At 39.1% G+C, this 21,781-nt stretch overlaps 1 protein-coding gene across 1 annotated transcript; it reads left to right on the top strand.

Annotated features, from left to right (window-relative positions):
• Window positions 1–3,786: 3,786 nt before the first annotated feature.
• LOC128378345 (oxysterol-binding protein-related protein 7-like) lies at window positions 3,787–17,158 on the top strand. The gene is made up of 22 exons (XM_053337831.1): window positions 3,787–3,954; window positions 4,484–4,627; window positions 4,763–4,816; window positions 4,957–5,070; window positions 5,219–5,386; window positions 6,145–6,313; window positions 6,430–6,548; window positions 6,640–6,729; window positions 7,133–7,274; window positions 8,616–8,749; window positions 9,912–10,004; window positions 10,669–10,849; window positions 10,937–11,011; window positions 11,610–11,824; window positions 11,939–12,076; window positions 12,187–12,250; window positions 12,347–12,425; window positions 12,803–12,947; window positions 13,491–13,641; window positions 13,834–13,960; window positions 14,081–14,203; window positions 17,050–17,158. The coding sequence occupies exons 1-22, from the start codon at window positions 3,787–3,789 to the stop codon at window positions 17,156–17,158; spliced, it is 2,802 nt and encodes a 933-aa protein (XP_053193806.1).
• The last annotated feature ends 4,623 nt before the right edge of the window (window positions 17,159–21,781 follow it).

Here is a 21,781-nt window from a genome sequence, read left to right as displayed (position 1 = left end):
AAGAAGCGGTTTCTCAATCTCAATGGACAATGATGATGATGGCTTCAATATCTAGTCATTTAGTCATGATGATCCTTGGCCTGCACCTAGAATACCACACTGTGATACATCCCATTATGCTTTCAACTATGTATGGTAGCTGTTGTGAGTCATCCTTCATATATTTGTCATTGTGTCTTCCCCACTTCCTCCCCCTCCCCTCCAAAGTCGGAAGACAATGGTATATCTATAGTTCTCACTGTCTCTAGTTGAATATTCATAGGAAGTGAATGGAGAAATTTCATGGATGTATTAGAAGAGCTGGATAGGGCGCCACCGCTTAGCCATCAGCCTATTTTTTCTTCCCAGTGGTCACGCGTGGTATTGCAGCAAAAAATAAGAGACACCTTGAACTGCAAACAAGCTCAATATTATTCTTTTTATTATGATCCATGGAGGTTTTATAACTTTCTTAAAACTTTCCTCAAGCCGAGAAAAGTGATTTTAAAATCTGACGTCATCACAATGTAAAATTCTATGGGCCACATATCACAGAAGTAAACCTAGGAACCTTGGCAACAAAATCTCAATTTCTCGGCTATGTTAGTCAATTTGACTCAAATTAAAAACAATAAAATTCACATCTGGTGGTTCTGAGTCATGCTGGTGGTCTGAAAACTGCTGTGTCACAGCTGGATGTTGTGACACTCAGTGAGGTTTTTTTTATATATAGAGTAAATGGACATTGTTTAGGGTCACGTTGCTGCTAAATCTTTTTAAAGGTGATGGTTCAACAACATTCCCTTCACCTTCACTGCATGGCTCGTTACTGTTACAGCTCACATTTCTAAGCTGTTTTATGATGATCACTATTGAAATGAACACATGCCATAAAATCGAGCCATGATCAGTTGACCTTTTTATAGACAGTAAAGAAAATGGTACGCTAGAAACAGGAAGAAGCTATCGGCATGTCGATCCCTTCAGATATCTCTCATATGGGTGTACATCACACAGCTTGTTGTCAACAATACCACAGCTTATCACTTACTGCTAAGAACATTTTATACAGTCATTTTGTAACCAAGATATGTAATCAGTGATATGCCACACAAAACATTTAGGGAATGTGACCTCAACTAGTCTTCTTCTCTGCTTCCAACAAACTGTAAAACTCTTTCCAAGAGCTTAATGAGAAACTTTAATGTTTAGTTACCAGGAAGTCTGCTTTACTTGTACATAGACACAGGAAGTGAACACAACAGCAGAATCACCAGTGTTACAAGTAGCAAGTATGTCATCAAGAAGTCGTCCTGTGTCAATGTGCTGGTGGTGGAAGTCAGAAATGTGACACCGTAGAAAAAAGACAGGCTTTGTTGACTTGTTGCTGCATGAGTATGTTATCAATATCATACATGGAGGGAGCGTGTTGGGTTTTTTTTTTCTTATAATGAATGTGGTATTTTAACAGCTTCAAGCTCAGCACTCCCATTCCACCTCAAAGTTGTGAATAACCGTCATAATTGTAATTTCACTTTTTTTGTAGGCTTGATTATTTGCTTGTTTTAAAGACAGAAACCTGCCAAAATCCCTTTTTAAAAGCACCATGAACTGTCCAAAGCCAACCATCATCCCCAATCCAATTGCTTCTATTGAACATGTACATCTCTGAATTATGAATAGTTTGTTTTGTTTTTTTCTTATGTTGAGGACTATTTTTAGATGTAATCTAGTGAGGGGGGGGGCGGGGGGGGGTTGACGCAAAAAAAAACTGCAGTGTCACTCAAATGAATTGGAAGGCGTGTCCTTATGACTACTTAGTATTTGTGTATATGTTATGATTGCACCACTGCAGATTCCTTGTCTGTGCTAACCTGTAACGCTGTGGTTCAATATATCAAACAGCACCAAGATAGTCCTGAAACTTTATTCTTTTTACTTCTGGACAGTCTTTTTTTTTTTTTTTAAACTTTCCTAATGAAAGTAGTTCCATAACCCCCATTTTAACCTTTGACCTTTTTAAATCCCCCATAAAGTACATGCTACTGTTTGCCTTTGTGTGTCAGATTATAGTTATTGAACACATTTTAGAGCTCTCGTGTTTCTAATGTGCATCCACTGACAACAAACTGCTGCAGATCTTGTCATCCTCGTGATGACAGAGCCGGCGGGCCTGTTGGTTCAGGTAAGAGAGTGGCGCTCAGCCGCTCAGCCCCACCCAGATACCCACCGCTCATTGATATGCACCAGTCTGACAAGCACAACATCAGTCAGGTGTGGTGTCGCTCTCAGTGTAACACACAGGAGAGTTGAAGGCGGTTTTGTCAGAGGACGCAGACACTCATGGGAGATTCCACTTTTATTTGTTGTATGAAGGGAAAGTTTTGAAGGGGATTTTCAGCTTTTGTGCAGCTCTACAAATATTCAGGAAACCAACAACCATCAATCAGAAACAGGTGTGTTTTCATTTTGTTCATTTGCTTTTGTGTCACCAAGAGTTTCCTGCTTTCAAATGTTGTTTTCCATTGACTCATTATATGGTTTAATGTACTAGATATAATTACTATCGCTTAATGTTGATATATATATATATATATATATATATATATATATATATATATATATATATATATATATATATATATATATATATATATATATATATATATATATATATATATATATATATACATATACATATACATATACATATATATATATATATATATATATATATATATATATATATATATATATACATCAGTCTTAAGAATATGTAGTGATAATGTAACAACATATTTAGCATCAACTGCAATTGCCTAGTTCACCTAGATATTAAAAGGGAAAGCAGTAAAGACGATATGAACATTATAGGAAAAATCTCTAGTATTTTACATTTGGATCATTGTATTCATAGATGTTGACTTGTTCAATTATCATTCAGGGCTGCAGGTCAGTTTTATTCCTAGGTGTGGTTTCTGGATACTGGAAGATAAAGCAAATGTATTAATTTATTTGTGATTATTTAAGACTTTTTTCCCAGACACATAATATAGTTTGAAATGAATTAAAAAAAACAAACACCCAGTTAATGTTCTGGTCAGGACGGCAGCAACAAACCTAAACTAAAGCAGAGGGGGAAAAAATCCCAGTCATCTCTGAACACATCATATAGCAATGGCTGCCAGACACCAGCAACTAAACTCCCCTCAGAATCTGGTCAGGCCTCTTAAACTTTTAAAAACTGGAATTTCAACAATGAACACTTCCTTTTACGGGGCTGTTTTCACCTGCTGAATAAGAGAAGGGAACAGGAAGAATCGGGTCTTCCATTGACTGTGGTTTCAGCCTAATAATGCCTTTTATCTGTCTGTTAGTTCTAATGATCTGTTGAGTTTTAGACCCACATCCCCTCTGATGTAAGCTGAAGGTAGTTTATGCACTTGTGTGACTGTGTATTGTGTGTTTTAACTGTTCAGCCAATACAAGAAGAACAAGCTTGGGAACAATGTTTGCTTACATGTGTTTTTGTAGACTTAAGAGTGAGATTATGATTATTTTAAAGTTTCAACACAAGATAGAACTATTGTGACACCTTGTCAATAGTATTATCTATTTGTTGACATGTGTTTTAAGGTCTTAAATTAGTTAGAACTGGATTTCTGTTTGTCACTTTGCAATCATTTGTCCCACATCGTTATTATCTGTCCATCATCATACCAGCATATTACTGTTTGTTGATCTCTGCAGTGCAGCAAGGCGCAGTGTGCCATGAGACATATCCTGCCCTGAAGGTCCTGTCACTCTATGGAACGCTTTCCTCAACACTTAACACCAATGGACCCCCAGGTGTGTCCACCTCCTCTTAGTAGCAGCCAGTCGATGATAAGCATCCTGGAGAAGTCCCCTGTCAGTGGGTTTAAACCGGGTCACTCCCGGAACAGCAGCACCGGCTCCTCCAAACATTCAAAGCAGGTAAAGAAAACACAAAAATCTGACTCAATAGTGATTGTGTGCTGAATTGTACCCACATACACAAACAGTTTTTCTCTTTGGACAAAATAAATCTTTGTACAATAAGATGGCTTTAAATGGTATGAACAGACTTGTCAATACCCATCTATGTTAATTATTTTTATTCAATGACTCCTAAGTTAATGAAAGTCAGTTCCCACCAGCAAAAACGGATGTAATAAAAGGAATGACAAAAATAAAAATACTCATGGTCAAAGTCAGAATTACAAAATGAGTTTAAAAATTGACAGTTTGTACTATTAGTATTAGTATATTTTTATCATTCATAACTTTTCATCCTTTTTTTCCCCCCTGTGCTTGGCAGAAATGGACTCCTTAGTTTTCCTTTTAGTTTGACTCCAAAAGTTTAAATAGAAGTTTACACCATTAAAACAGCTGCTTGTTATGGGTCAAACATAACATCTTAAATCTCAAGGTATAGAGTGCATAGGTGTATTTTGTAATACTTGATGTGCGTTTTCTCTGTTAGTCTCGTCACTGGGAGGTGATGGACGACTTGCAGCAAATGGAACAGTCTGCAATTCAAGGCTCCTCTCTGGACCTCAGTATCCCAGGAATCTGTGAGGGCTACTTGATGAAGAGGAGGAAATACCCACTCAAAGGCTGGCACAAGGTCAGTTCATCACAGGATTTCATCTGTATTTCCACACATACCTACTCACATACCATCTAACCAGTCAGCATGATGCTAATGGATCTTCTTTGTTTTCATTGTAACACTTCACTGTGATTGCTCCTTTTTTTTCAGAGATACTTCCTGCTGGAGAAGGGAATTCTCAAATACTCAAAGTCTCACCAAGATGTAAGTGACTGAGAACAACACCAATGCCAACACTACACTGTAACACACAGCAGTGATGGTGACAGCCATAATCTCAGCTGATTCCAGTGTGCTCTGACAGCTCTGTTTTAATAACGCAAACACTGCCATTGTGTTTTTAGATTCAAAGAGGAAAGCTGCACGGCTCTCTGGATGTCAGCCTTGCTGTCATGTCCATCAACAAGAAGTCCAGACGCATTGACCTGGACGCTGGAGACAACCTCTACCACCTCAAGGTACACAGAGCCATTAGCAAAACTTTAAATATGAAGAAATCAATGACTGGAAACTCATAACTCACTATCTGAGAAAATCCAAACGTGCTCATTCTTCAACTTGCAGTGAGGTAAACTCTTTCTATTCTCTCTCTCTCCTCCCTGGCAGACAAAGAGTCATGATCTCTTCTACATATGGCTAACCAAGCTGTGCGCTCATCGTGTATTCAGGAAAAACGAGGCGATGAGCGTCCATCACGGCGTCCTTCACGCGCTCTCCATGGGTCAGAGCACCCTGCCAGCTATGTCCGCTTACTCTCAGAAAAACCGAGCCACGGTCAGTACACATTACTGCTGGACATTTACATTGCACATTAGAACTGGGATTGTTTAGAAAAGTACAATACCAGTACCAATCCAAGTCCCCTTAAAGTGATCCTGATAACATACGTGTAGTGTAGACTCACTTTAGAGCCTTTAGGTGGCATCTTGATCTGTTAAGCGTGCTAACTCAAATTCACCACGACTTCACTTCTGGCAGTGGGCCAATCACATGTCGTGTTAAATCAAAGAACGCTTGTGTTGATTGGCTGTGAATAAGTCCATACAAATAGTCATATTTTCTAGCTCTGGTAACAAAAAGAATCAATTGCAGGAATTGTTTTATGGGAGACGTTTCCATACTACTTGGTATCAATTTATTTTGGTTGAGTACTGATACCCAGCCCTGTTGTACAAACAAACTTATTGTCACTATCTAATTAGTCTGCAGTATGAATAACTTTAGTTTAGTTTTAGTTCCTGGTAGTCCTTCCTCCTGTACAGGAAGTGATGCAGGCTGTAGATGCACCTTGTTAGTTGAACAAACTGCATCAGCAAAAATACTTTACACCAGGGCTTTAAATAGCTATTGTTTCTCAATAGATCCATCAGTGTCTTTGGTTAAGAAACTTACCAACTGAGTTCTTTAAGCAGAACTACCTGAGGAATACTTGAATCTAATCAGTTGATCGACTGAGTAAATTAACAAAACAGAAGAAAATAAATGTATGTATTTGTTCTTGTTTCGCTCACTGGTGTGCTTGGATTGTCCAGCCGTCTCACTATGCCAGCTCAGCATCAGTGTATCAACCAGAGATGGTAAGCCCCCCCGCTCCAGCCGTCGCTTCACATCCATCTCCACCTCCACCTCCACCTCCAGGAGTGACCAGCAAGGTGTCTGCTTGGCTGCAGCAGACCCACGATATAGATGCTACCTCCAATGGTGAGAGCCACATGTGTATTCCATCATATTTATAATCCACGCACATGTTAAGACGTAAACATGGGTTGACTTGATCTTTAACTGTCTTTTATTTGAATGACTCTTTTGTCCGTCAGATCTGACTCGCTGTCAGGTAGAGTTGACAGAGCTGGCCCAGCTCATCCAGAGACTCCATTGGCTGGAAGGAGGCATACCAGTCACAGACGTAGATCTGGAGAGGCGAATCAGCATGCAGGTCAGTGTTTTGAATTTCTATGTAAACTTGTGTAATTACTGATGAATGAAAGAAAGAAAGAAAGAAACTTTAACCTTGTTTTCTGTTTCAGAATCTCTCCCTTGAGAAACCTAAGAAGAAGATAGGGAAAGGAGTCGGCCACTCCAGGACCTTGTCCCGTGTTGAAGCCATGGGAGGAATAGTAGGACTGACTTTATTACTCTTACACTTCATCATTATTCTGCTCAACACAAAGAATCTTCATCTTAACTTTGTTGTGTAAATGAGTTCTGTGAATTCTAATCACACGGACCTTGAATTTCAGTTGAAAGTCAGTCCATTCAGCCGTGTGTGAAGTTCATTACTATTGATGTTTACATGTTTTTACTATTATTGGGTTTTATTTTTATTTCTCAAATTGCATGTTTTTGTTGTTTTTTATTTCCAATTCCTACTGTTAAATGTTTTTATGTAAAGCACATTGAGTTGCCATTGTGTATGAAATGCGCTATATAAATAAAGCCTTGCCTTGCCTTGCCTTGAAGAGATGAAAGTAAATAGAAAAAGGTCGTAATCTCTTTCTCTTTCTCTTTTGTCTCCTCCAGTTCACTTCCAGCCACCTGAGCACTAACTGCGGTTCAGTTCAGTCCATCCCAGACTACGTCTACAATCAGCTGTCCAACCCTCAGGTCTCCTCACCTGAAGCCAAGAAGCTCCACCAGGACATATGCACCGTTTCCCACAGAGGTACGAGCCTCACACCTAACAGCTGATCTCTCTGTAGATTTATAATGGAGTTTGGTTTTAATGAGACATGTCAACAGAAACTTCATCAGCGACACACAGTGCTTTATAATACAAGATCAAAGACAAGGCATTGTACTTCATGAAAAGGCCATCTTTTTTTTCTTTTCTTTTTTTCAATAATCTGGAGAACGACATTGAGTCTTCAAATCTTAAATCCATTGGGACACAGTTCCAGAGTTTAGGAGCTTTAACTTCAGAAGTACATTCATCTTTAGTTTCAAGTCCAGAGACAGAGACCTAATGATGACATAAAACTGCAATGATCAAAAATATTTAGGGCTACCCCTGACTGAAGATGATCCTAGTTGTTACTTCAAGCCATTAGTGGGCTACTCACCACATGTTTATGATATTTATTTTAATTACTTAAATATATTTTTTGGGGGCATCAGAAAAAGGTTTGAGTTCCAGGCCTGAGAAAGAATATTATAAGTTACATTAACACTGTGCTACATTACAGAGAAATACAACACTGTAATAATGAGCCCTTAAAATCAAAATTGTACAAGCACACAAATGACCGGACAGGAGAGTGAGAGGAGGCTTTACTCCTGTCTCTCATTTTAGACCGTTTGCTAGCAGAAAAGTACAGAAGCTGATCAGTTCCACACGCGTCTGTACTTCTGTTCACTGGCTGAGTGATGAAGTTGAGCCATTGGTCCACCAAAAGCGACTGATATGCATAATGCCAGGTGTCGCCACTTCATGTATCCACGTTTTCAAAATAATAGTCCTCTGTGCAATAACAATTTAAACTCCGGTATCACTCAACATCAATATTACTTATTTACTTTTGTACATAATGTTTAAATTTTTTACTATATTTTTTACTACAATTGTTTTTTATTGCTTTTGTTCTTATTTATTATTCATTCTTCTTTTTATTGATGCTTCTTTTACTGTCACTTTGCTGCTATAAAATTGTAAATTTCCCTATTTTGAGACTAATAAAGAAATAACTTATATTAGGTTTTGACCTAATTTTGGCAAGGTGTAGCTGCTGAATGGAGTTAGAGGGTTTTTTGGGTTTTTTCCTGCAACTAACCAACCAAAGAAAATTTATTTAACTAAGACTCTTCTCATTGACAAATGGTCGACTAAATCTATTTCACATTTCACAATGTCACCTTTTTTTGGACATAATTAAATGAATTTGACCACAGTTACAAATACTTCACCTGACTCTGCAACATTTGCGTTGAACTACTTTTCATTTCAGTGACATCATACTGTACAGTACTGTGCATTAAGTGAACTGTGCCTCTGTGTGATGTGTTGCAGTTCATTCTTCTCTCAAGTCCATTTATGACGTTTTGAACATGGAGAGAGAGAGACTGAGGCAGGCCTGGACCGGCCCAGACATGAGGCAGAACACCTCACATCAGCTCGCTACACTGTGCAGCACACTGTCTGAGGTAACACACACACACCCTCACACACCCTCACACACCCTCGTATATACAGATGCATGCACACGCACAATCTGAAAATCAGACACTATCAATGACTGACATGGATTTGGTAGAGTCTGTTTTTTTCCTCTCTCCATTCTTTACCTTCCTCCAGGAGTTTCACAGTTAAAACACAGATTGTTGGCACAAAATATTAGCATCTGCCTGCAGAAACAATGGAGACCAAGCCCTGGCTCTCTGTGTGAAACTGTTGAGCAGGTTTGGGCTGTTTTTTTTTTTTTTTTTTTTTTTTTTTTTTTTTAGGCAGGACAGGCACAAGTTATCACAGGCACCGCCCGTTTCCACCTCAGGAAACACACCTCACAAATCCATCTCCCTCTTTCACCACACACACAAATAAGACGACACACTGAAACTGTCAGCAGTCTCATCAGTATGGGGGTTTGTTCATTCCTCCTGTCACACTGATGTCTCTTCAGTAACTCTTCTTGTCTGGTGTTGCATGAGCTTTTCTTTGAGCTGCCTGCTTGCTTTCTATTAACGCTGCATGCAACTGTCTTTTCAACCATTATCAGCTGATGTGAGTCTGGGATTTATGTTGCTGGTGGTCGCTATGTATTCTCACTGTGAGCAAGTCAGTTCATTCCCCCTGTCTGTATGGAGAGGGCAACAGCAATATATAACTTTAAAATGTGTTGATTTTTTAAATTTTTTAATTTAAAGGGGCAGTCCACCCATTTTACACATCTAGAGGAGTTCACAGGTTTAATAGAGAGCCTGCGTTACAGATGCAGGAGGTGCCATTAAACACTGAGCTGAATTATGGGAAGTGTAGGAACCAGTGCTTTTGGAGCATGACTCATATAAAGGAGTATAATAAAGGATGTCTTAACTTCCTGCTCCTTTATTACTCTAACCGAATTAACACTTGGTTGGACTTTAATAATCTACTCAAGTATTTTAAAAGGCAGTATAAGTGCAGCAAAAAGACCTGATCCAGCTGTTAGAAATACAGCCCCCCCCCCCCCCCCCCCCCCCCCCCCCTCCCGCTCTGCAGTCTGCATGAGGTCCTGACCATTTCTTTGTGATCTTCTGTGTTCCCTCTTCATGTGTTTTGCATGGCTGGTCTGTGCACGTGCGTGTATCTGTGCGCACGTGTGTTCAGCTTGACATACAGTCTCATCTGACCAAAGTCCACTCGCTTTCCCTGTCCTCTGACTCTTCTGAGGAATCCTTCTGCACTGTCCGTACAGACCAGGTGTGTACTCGCTCTGCAAGTGTGTGTGAAAGATAGTTCGTCTCTTATGTACAGTAGGGCCCCACTGATTTGGGGTCAGTAATGATATATATTAAGGAGTAAAAAAATTCTGATGTCAGCCGATAATTTGACATATAAAAAATATATACATAAGAAGGTATGATATTTTACCATTTGTAAAATTTAATAATTAGCGCCTATCGGACAACATATTCATTGATACCAGTATATCTGTGAAAGGTCAATATCAGCTAAAAATATCAGCTGACGGATATATATCGGTCACTCCTTCCATCTTTTTCTATGTCACTGTCAGCCATTTACATTCATTTTCATCTGTCATATGAAATTAGTCTAAGTAACTATGACAGCAGAGCACATCTTTACACACAGGGATTCTCTCATGATGCAACAAGCAAATACAAATGAATGACAGTGTGTGTTTGGTGTGTGCACCTAAGAGCCTTACAGAATAATTCATGTGGGTGGCACCAATGGGACTGAACCTCCAGGTCTGATTGAGTGTGTGGGGGTGGGTGTTTTTTTTTTTCCTCTTGCATGTTTCTCACCGGCGTGTCTGACTCTCCACACACCTGTTGCCTTTTTTTTCCATTTAAAAGAAGATGATAAAGCAAAGTTTGAACCACTAATCCTCTCCTCACAGAGAACGCCGTCTACGAGCCGCAACATTCACCGCACACCCTCAGTGGCCGAATCCATGGCCGAGTACTTCGATGCCAACGAGGTGATCGTGTGCGAGTCCTCGTCTGAGGCTGACGCGTCGGATGAGTCGGGCCTGAGTGACATCACCACCACAAGCACTTCAGAGCCTGAAGAGGGACACGGTAAATGTCCACCTACCTCTCCTGTCTCCAGTGAATCAGTCCAACATATACTCACTCTCCCCTCTCTCTCCCCCCCCCTCCCCCCAGCCACTGCTACCCTTAACTACAGAGCCAGTCTGAATAACGCTTCTAACCAACCCAGCCCAGTGCCTACTGACACAGGTAACACCAATACTACTGTGGGACTCACTTATTTTGTGAATGAGTGAAGTATAGTTATGATTGCGCTCAACATTTCAGTCACAAAACTTACATCGACCCTTACTACTTTCTCTAATTTACAGCTTTGTCTCCCTCTAACTATAACTGTCAAAAGTTCTAGAAGCTTGCAGGTTGGCTTAGAACAGCAAGAGAAGAGACATTTGTTGTCAGTTTGTCCTTCTGACATCTCTTCTCTCCAGGATTTGTGCTGTTTTTATTCCCTTCCTGCTGCTTGAAAGACTAAAGTCAGGAAGCAAAAGTCCCTTGTACACCATCGATTGCATAAGTGTGTGCTGATGTATATCTGTGGCTTTTTTTAAGAGGCTATACAATGCCCACTCTGCCTAGTATACACTTGTATACTTATATACACCTCTGCTTAAGACTAAACTACATTTTGCCTTTATAGAGATTGTGCTTACTAAACTATGGGGCCTAAAATCTCTGGATATTTGCTTATTGCTCCACGCTTCTGTTCATCTCATGTATTTAACATCGTGCTATTTCACTCCCATCGACACACTGAGCACTTGTACTGATTTGCGTTGCTGTGATCCAGGCCGTCGCACAGTCCTCCCTGCCCCAGGATCAGACAACAGCCACATCGGCATCATGGCCATTCTCTACAACAACATCGGAAAGGACCTATCCAGAGTCTCCATGCCCATTGCCCTCAATGAGCCGGTGTCTTTGCTGCAGAGACTCAGCGAAGAGCTGGAGTACTCCGAGCTGCTGGACATAGCCAACACAATTGACGATCCGTACGAGAGAATGGTGAGTTAGCTTTACCTAGACATCCAACCAGCACGAGCATCTATTCACAAGCCTCCCAAAACGCTTTGAACATCATCATCTAGGAGTCCTCTCTACAAATGTGTATGTTTCCAGGTGTATGTGGCAGTGTTCTCCATCTCTGGATACGCATGGGCAACCTGGAGGTATCGCTACAAACCCTTCAACCCCGTTCTGGGAGAAACGTACGAGAGCGACAGAGAAGACAGAGGCTTCCGCTACGTCAGCGAGCAGGTAACCAGCTCCGTTTCATAAAGACGGAGAAGGAAACGCACTGTTCTAACTAAACCTCCCAACATCTGGCTTTAGAACACACTGTAACGCTGCGTTTGTCGTGCTTTCAGGTCAGCCATCACCCGCCCGTCTCAGCCTGCCACGCAGAGTCAGAAAACTTCACTTTCTGGCAAGGTAGTGTGTGTGTGTGTGTGTGTGTATGCATGAGTAATGGATCCACCTGTATGAGTGCAGTGAAACATAACACTTTGTCTGTCTGTCTGCTCTCAGATCAGAGATGGAAGTACAAGTTTTGGGGGAAGTCAGCGGAGATCATCTCTAGTGGACAGGTCAACGTTACCCTACCCAAGTAAGCCACCGCATCCTGTAACAGCAGTCACACAGTACAGCAGATAAAGCTACATCACAATAGTCATGTCTAGTTTCATGTATGCAGCAGTCATGTGCTTATTACACAAGTCATCTGGAGACAGTTTCAAACTCATGAAAAAGAATGTTAGATAGCTTCATGACAGTAGTTATTCAGCTTTGTCTGAAATCAAAGACCCATCACTTCAATAATGACTAAGAATTTCACTGTTACCATGGTAAACTACATTTGTGTGGAATGAGATGAGAAACCTTGACTGTTACCAACCGTAACAGTAGTGAACGGACAAATGTTGACTGTATTCCACTCAGATGTTTAATATATGTGTGTGTGTGTGTGTGTGTGTGTGTGTGTAGGTACGGTGATCACTATGAATGGAACAAGGCCGTGACGTGTATTCACAATGTGCTGAGTCAGCAGCGCAGGTTGGAACACTATGGCGAGGTCATCATCAAGAACACACAGAGCGACATCTGCACCTGCAAAATCACCTTCGTCAAGGTAAGGACACACACACACACACACACACACACTCAGCCCCTTCTCTCTAATGTATTTGCTGCTCCTGGTTCAGTTAGAACAGAGGAGTCAAACTCCATTTTCATTCAAGGGCCACATACAGACCAATTTAATCTCATGTGGGCCGGATCATTAAAAAGATGGAGGGAATGAAAGAAAGACAGGCAAAAGGAAGGTGGGCAGAAAGGTAGGAAGGACGTACAGAAGGAAGAAAGGAAAAAAGGAAGGTAGTGAGGACAGAAGGATGAAATGGAGGTAGGACAGATGGAAGGAAGAACATAAGAAAGAAAAGGAGTGAGGAAGGACAAAAGGGAGGAAAGAAGAACAGAAGGAAGAAAGGGAGGAAGGACAGATGGAAGGAAGGAAAATAAGATGGAAAGTGGGCTGTATTGCACCCCTCGGTGAGCCGGTTCTGGCCAGCAGTCCACATGTTTGACACCGCTGAGTTAGAAGTTAGAATAACACACACAGACTTCACGTGTCTTCTTCCTCTTTAACTTCCCTGATCCCTGATTGTTTCATCAGTCTCGATACTGGAGCTCAGACAGCAGTAAGAATGAGGTCCAGGGTGTGGTCCTGGACCGGGCTGGAGAGGTAGTCCATCGTTTTGGAGGGCTCTGGCATGAGGGCATCTTCTGTGATACAATGACTACACCAAAGTGCATCTGGAAGCCCAGTAAGTCACTTCCTTTTCCAGTTGAAATACAATATAAAAGTCAATATAAACTTTCAACTGACTGACTGTAGTTTGGTGAGAGGTGGACAGTAATACTGCACTTCTTCACTTAGAATTCCTCAAGTTCACATCATCCATTGTTCCAAGTCTTAACATGTATGATGTAATTTCCTCTTTTATTTATTTTTTTAGACGTGCAGCCTGATGACTACCAGCAGTTCTACGGCTTTTCTCGTTATGCCAGAGAACTAAACGAACTGACGCCTGAGCTGAAGGCCGTCCTCCCTCCTACAGACACACGCTACAGACCAGACCAGAGGTACAAACACGCTTTATTTTTATTTCAATATTTGTTAAATTTTTTTTTTTTTAATCCCTCTGTACTGCATCGTTCCATGTTGTTCAATTCCTGTATTCCCGTGACTCCTCTCTCCATCAGGATCCTGGAGGAGGGAAAGCTAGCAGAGGCAGATAAAAAGAAGGACGAGGTAGAGGAGAAGCAGAGGGAGAGGAGGAAGGAGATGGCTAAGAAAGGAGAGGAGCACATCCCCAGGTTCTTCAGGTGAGGAGCGCTTTTGAACATTTGGAAATGAAGTATAACGCATAAACAAACCAAGGATTGTCTCACCCTCAATAATATTTAAAAGGGGTGAGTCTCTAATCCTTATGGAAGTACAAGAGATTGCTGTGCAAACAGAGGCACAGAGAGCCTCACATCTTATTTTTTGAAATGATTTTAATCTCAAAAAACCCTTGATCCTACAAATCTCCCATCATGCACCCAATAGCATCTCTTCAATAAACGGTCTTTCTATCATAAACTCTAATAATATAAACCTTCAAACTGATATCATCATGGTTATTTTCTCAATCTTGATTTAAGTTATGACAAATGTAAAAAAACAATGTAATTTATGAAGTTGAAGTAAAAAACTAATATTATGAAATTCCTTGTCACAGCAGATTTTGAATTCTGTTAATGTTAAAAGAACAGTGTAGCGGATTAAGGATCTTAAAGATATTGAAAATAGCTCTCGTAATAAGGGGCACCACCTTCGTATGAAGGAAAAGATTTTTCTTAATTGGTTGTTTGATTAGCCAATTAATAAATCAATAAATCATAATAATTAATAAATCAATACATTTCTGAATCAGTCAAATATCTAAAGTTCGTGGCTCTACGGTTCAATAGATCCCCTGTATCACTTCAAAGAATAGACATACACAATTGATTGGGTTTTATGGATTTTATTAACTACACACTACTAATAAATGATGTATAAATAAATGTGATGATACAATGCAATATGAATTCAAGAGATTACTTGATATAGCGACATGAATGAAAGATGATGGTGAATGATGAATTTAAATGAAGGATATGTAATTATGTGGAAACTAAGAAAACTTAGCCTATAAGTTTTACTGAGCCTTACTTTTAAAGGAAATTTGAATTACTCGATCTGACATCAACCCTTGATTAATGCAATATTTGGATCCTACTTTCGTTGATGGAGGGTCTCAGCTGTCCGTCCTGCAGAACCACGCGTACGCACACCAAGTGGAAGATCTCAGAGAGCGTCGCAGATCCGGGTGGGGTTCGATGTCCGGGTCGGCTGGCCTTCGTCAGACTGCCTTGTTCCGGTCGTTGTCCGCTGGAAGACTTTGTTCCTCTCGGTTATGATGAGTCGTAGGGTTGACAGACGTTTTTCTGCCCAAAAAGTTCTCTCAGGTTGATGAAAGATGGAGGAAAAGTCTAATTTAACTAGTTCTCTTTCTGGAGAGATCTCAGCGTCAAAATCATCAAAAATGTCAAAAACAGGCTGAATGCAACTTAATGACATGTTTACTTAAAGGGCCTTTTCTCTAGACGTTGCTGGTGAAAGTTACAAGATTACAAAACTTAAGAAAACTTAGATAAAGAATAACTAAAGATTAAGCTAAGAATGTGTGAGGTGAAGAAAAGAAAAGATGGACAGAGCAAGACCGCTGTTCGGGTCAGCAAGACCCTGTTCAGGTCCGCTTAGTCTGCAAGTCTAAGCTGAGAGTAAGAGTAAAAGAGTGTGTTCATGGGTGCAGCTGGTTTTTGTCCCTGGGGAGGGTTTGTGTGTCAGCCAATCAGATTCATCCCAGCTACTCTGAGGATCTGATTTCCAGCTTTTTATCATGAAACTTTTCATCATCATCATTCATTCAGTATTTAATCCTGATTATAAAATGCATACTATAATCTATTGACACAGAACACAGGATGTATTATTCTGTTATTAATATGACATCAGCTTGACTCATCAAGCTGCCATTCATTAAAACCTGAAGAGGATTAATATGATCAAACATAACACATTGTTATTCTACTTATTCCATGATAATTGATTATCACCAAAATGTAAGCATAACATCAGTGTAACACTTTCTCACATTAAACAAACATTTTCATACCAAAATTTAGTAAGTAAGTAAATTAAAGTAAGTAAGAAAGTCTAATCACAGTTCTCCAAATACACATTTATCTATGATCGCTGTAATAGCTGTTACAGTGGAGGTTTCTTTAGGTAATTGATAAGGATATAAGTAATTGGTATTGTTTAAACCATACTTTTTACTAAGATGTTCTTTATTTAAGTTCTTAACACTAATTTTCTCACTTTCATGCTCTGTGTGGTTTCAGGAGACACAGAGGGGGGGAAGTCAGGAATGTGTCTTTTAGTTTACGACCGTTGTCTGTGTGACCCTTATCTGATGAGAAGGACAGAATGGCTACACGTGGGTAGTCAGAAAACCCGAGTTTGTCCCCCACTCCGGGTCTGGGGTGAAAAAGGTCAATCTTCATGCCTCGGGTTAAACCTTATGACAGGAAAGATGAGGAGAGGGGACAAATCGGCTCATTCTTACAAAGTGAATTATTATTTAATTGCCTTCTTGCAATTAGCTCAAAGCATTCCATTGGACTGATTCTGTCCCATGGAATGATAAGGGATCTTTGTTTGTCCAAGAGAAGGACCCTGTTTGTCTCTATATCAAACCTGGTCCAATTTCCTCATCTGAGGGTCAAAGGTGACTCTGACCAGAGGATGTTCTGAGCCGTCCTGATGCTGTGTTCGCTACAACAGGAAGCGTTCTAGGAAATACAATATAGACAGGAGTGGTATCATAGTAGTACATAGCCTGAGCCAGCAGCTGGTAACCTTAGCTTAGTTTAGCGTAGCATTAAGACTGTAAATAGTTGGACACTGCTAGCCTGGCTCTGTCCAAATGTGACAATATCCACCTACAAACACCTCTAAAGTTCACTAACACAGATATGAGTGTTACCAATCTTCATCTCCCAAAATGTTTAATGTCCAAAGAAAAAAAAGGGTTTCTAGACAGCAACAGTTTTGTTTTTTTTTGTTTTTTCATTCTCAGGAAATCTGTGGATGAAGCCGGCAGAGAAGTGTGGCTGTCCAACGGAACCTACTGGAAGCTCCGTAAAGACCCAGGCTTCGCCAACACGGAGAACCTGGACCTTTGGTAGAACTCTGCACCTGGCTCTATGCTGCGACTCCATTAAACTGGCCAGGTGTTAAACACGTGGTGATCAGATGTGGGGGAACAATGCAGCTCTCTGTTTAGTTAAAAAACATGAATTGTACGCTTGATAAATGCTGCCAACAGTCTGATCAAGCATGAATAAGACTGTAGTGACTCATCAACAGAGATCCAGAGGTCTGCTGCTGCCATTACTGCAGATGTGGAGGAGAAGGCTGATTTTTTTTTTTTTAAAAGCATACATGAACATCTTTTTTTTGTTGTCGTTTTTCATGTAGAGGTGAGGCGCCACTATGGAACAAATGAAGACTGATTTAGACAAAGCCGGATGCCATTCCAGCCTTTTGCCTTCCTCTTCATATAACGCAAACTTTAAATATAATCATTCATGATTCAAACGTTAATGCTACCTTTTTTTAAAAAAAAAAAGAAAAAAGAAGATTTTTAACCCTTTACTACTGCCCTTCAGAAAATTGTAGGTGAGAATCATCAGTTTGGTTTGTTTGATCAGGATTTAGACCTCGTTATGTAAAGAGTCCTATATTATATTTGTGGGATGAATGTCAGATTATGCGTTCTACTTTTGTGAGTTTTAAGATATCTGTATACATATTTTTAATCTCTTTTTTGTCTTTCTTGGAATTCATAATTCATCATTCTGAAGAGCGCTGCTGTGGCTTGTTGGGATGTTTTTACAGGTGAACTGGTGCTGTCCTGCTCTTTCTCAGTGGGTCTTACTAGGTCGGTGCATATGTTTTAATTTCCTGTTGTTTAATAGTGGCGCACTGGTGATACACTGCCTAGCCTTCTTCTTCTCACCTCTACAAAGTTGCTGATGTCCAAAATGAGTTAAAAGATGAGGATTGTGTCTCTTTGATCTTGATGCTCTCAGTTGATGCAATGAACTATTTTTTTATTGATGTTTCAACAATAGATTTTAAGAAGGAAAAGAGACAACTGTTAAAGTCCAGTCATGTTTTTTTTAATGGTTCAAATAAAAGCTTCAGTTATCAACACTGTGTTTTGCATTGACTTCAATTCATGTTCAATCAATTTAATAATCTCACCTCAAGGTATACTTGCTATTTTAGGGGAAGGAGGCTCACTTCAGGTGGTGTCACTCACATTTGTTCATTCAATTTAGAGAAATAACGAGTGATTGATTTGTCTCTACCATTTTCAATGAAGTGTTAGAAGTATTATTTACTAAAGCTTTAAAAATCAGATTTTTTTTTAACTCTTTATGACTTCCCTGTAGAAAATTATAGATTAAAATCGTCAGGTTTTTGTCAGCATTTAGACCCTTTCTTTATGTAAAGTGTCCTGTATTATATTTGTGGGATAAATAAACTATTCTAAAGAACTGCCATGGTGAGGCTCCATCATATCTTAAAGAGCTTACAGTACCTATTACTCCACTAGAACCCTGTCCTACAGTGCAGGCCTACTTGTGGTTCTTAGTATCTCCAAAAGTTGAACAGGTCGATCCTTCAGTTATCACGCTCCTCTCTTTTGGAATTAGCTTCCAGTTTTATCCAGGAGGGGGCAGACACTCTCTAAAGAATGGGCCTTTTTTTGGTAAACTTAGTCATTTTATTGATTTGTTCTTTTTCTGGATCATTTACAAGCAGAAAAGTCTGTCCATAGCTCTAACATGTATTATCTGAAAAGCATTCACTCTGCTCTCCTGCTGATGTCCATACTGTAAACCAATGATCTCCAATCCTCCTACTAGGGCATTAGCTCTCCAGGAGCAGGGTTGGAGACCACTGCTGTAAACAGTGAAGTTAAAAGTGAGGTATTCATGACAACAGTGAGGGGAACTGATTTTAAATAAGAATAAAAATAAAAAAGCACTCCCTGCTGGCAGCATTCAAATCCTCATTTCACAAAGCCAAAGGAATCAAGTGCATACTCATTTTTTTTATAGAGTAAATAATTATTGACGCTTATGAACAATGGCAATCTACAATAAATGTAACTGCAAAAAATACTGTAAAAACTAAATTTCGTAGTACACAGTTTAAAATGAAAACAGTTAGATACAGTGATGGAAGTCCTGTATTTAATTCACTGAAATCTCTTCTGGAGTCTTGAGTACAACCAGCAGCAGCAGCAGCAGCCACAGCCATGTTGGCTCTGATACACTTGTGAGGCATCTATAAACCAGAACAAACAGGTTAAAAAACCCTTTTCAAACATGTAAACCTTCAATTTCACAGGTTTCTGTTTCTGGCGTTGCTTCTTTCCCTCCCACACATTCTGTTTTTGTAAATGTGAGACTTTGATAGCTCAACTCATGAATGTCATGTGGAACTGAGTTGACCCAACATAAACACACATGGGGTCACTGTGTGTGTATGATGTAGTAGAGCGTGTTCCAGGCTTTGGGCTCCATTCACACTGCAGACTCTGTTCCAGGTGTGAGTAAATCCAATTAACCCTTAAACAGGCAACATGCACCAGGAGATACAGACTCTTTAAGGAGCATGATTGGTTAAGGTGGTTGTTTAATTGTATATGAGCCTTTAATTGGTAGAATTTAACTTTGATCGAAATGATAAAAATCAGTTTAGAAACTAGTATGTGTGATATTAATGAGCAGAATGTATCACTTTTCTATGTTAAATAACACATTTAAGTGTTTTTACTATTATCACCATTGTATACCTTAAGGGCAGAGCATCCTGGTGGAGATACAACTCATAAAATCCAAAATATATTAAAAATATGAGTGGAAATGTTTTACTTTAGGTGCAAATGACATGACTAGTGACATCAAATTAGGATTTTTTACATCTAATTTTCCACTCCTGCCTGTTTAAGGGTTAAAAATCATTAATATTCATAATAACACAACTAACTCAAATCCAGCTGTGGAACATAGTCTTACTAATCACTATGTCATACCATCAGCCATCAGACTGTACACCACAGCTCCCAGTACCTCCTACTAATTAGACTGACCTGTCCTTACTGTATAATCCCAGCACACCTGTATATAGTATAAGGTATTTATGTATATTATAGATGTATATAATTGCAGATTATTTTACAGATTGTTTTAATGTTATTTTAATTTTAATTTTTATTACTTCACCATTACAAGGATACTGTTTCCAATCAATAAAGTTGACCTTACTATACCTGATCTTATGGTTCGCTCCATAGATTTGGATAAGAACAGTAGATTAAGAAAATGATCTAATATTGTTTATTTCATATTTTATGTCTTTAGTAGCCTAAAAACTGCATTTGGCTCTAATGTACTTTAGTCCATCATTCCTGTAGAATCTGATCATGTAATAAGTGACTGATAATGTAATAACTCCTAATAATGTAATAAAACCCCTCATAATAAAACCTGATAATGTAATAAAGTGCATTTCCCAATAATGTAATTACAATATAGTGAAATTAATACATTATTAGGTTCTGCAAAAATAAGGTTAACCCAAAAATGTAATATATTGTATATTGTATATATATTACATAGATTGTTACGTTATTGGGAAATGTACTTTATTAGATTAAAAGGGTTCTACATTTCCTCTCAATAATAATAACTTTATGGCCCCAAAACAAATTGCTGAGATTTCTCATCATCGCGACCGGTTGAAAACCAGCGAGACATAAATATGAAATAAACAATATTAGATCATTTTCTTAATCTACTGTTCTTATCCAAATCTATGGAGCGAACCATAAGATCAGGTATAGTAAGGTAAACTTTATTGATTGGAAACAGTAGCCTTGTAATGGTGAAGTAATAAAAAATTAAATTAAAATAACATTAAAACAATCTGTAAAATAATCTGCAATTATATACATCTGTAATATACATAAATACCTTATACTATATACAGGTGTGCAATGTGCCTGGGATTATACAGTAAGGACAGGTCAGTCATTTATTTTGAAGTACTTAAAATATCATGGTTTACACACCTGCTTCCTGCTTACCACATGCTGTATCCTGTGCAATAAGGGATTAGTGGATAACTTTTGGGTGCACTCACTCACTTTTTTTCATGTCAAGAACTGATACAGCTCATCAAGATTATTAAAACCAACTAGAACTGACCTGCTGAGACAAAAGCCAAGCCATAGTTTTTCCTTTTAGACTGAATGTGAATCACATGGTAGTTTGTGTCAGCTGCAGTGTGAATGGAGATTTACTTCAAGCATCATAAATAGAGACTAAAAAGACAACACAGAGAGAAATTCAAGTGACAAAGATTCAAACAAAAACCAAAAAAGTATCCTGAAATGATTTCTCATTGTATAGCCCTAACCTAGTGTGTGTACTGTATAGCAGGTCAGTTAGTGGTATATTGTACATACATGTTAGTATTTACACCTGCACTTCAATCAATGTGTCAAGTCCACTTTTTCAGTTTGGGGCGACGGATACAAGTGTAATCCTACAAAGTGTGTTCTCATGAATATACTGATCCACTGTTTGCTGGACAGATGTTGTATTGCAGATGTTGAATTTTGATGACTCATCTCAAAAAGTATTGGAGAGGATGCAAAAATCAGATATGATAGAACTTAAAACAAATTAAAGCAAGTTGAAAATGAAAACTCCTTCTTGAACTTAGAAATA

Source organism: Scomber japonicus, chromosome 18, assembly GCF_027409825.1.
Source record: "Scomber japonicus isolate fScoJap1 chromosome 18, fScoJap1.pri, whole genome shotgun sequence".
Taxonomy (NCBI): domain Eukaryota; kingdom Metazoa; phylum Chordata; class Actinopteri; order Scombriformes; family Scombridae; genus Scomber; species Scomber japonicus.
This window is presented reverse-complemented; position numbering and strand designations above follow the sequence as displayed.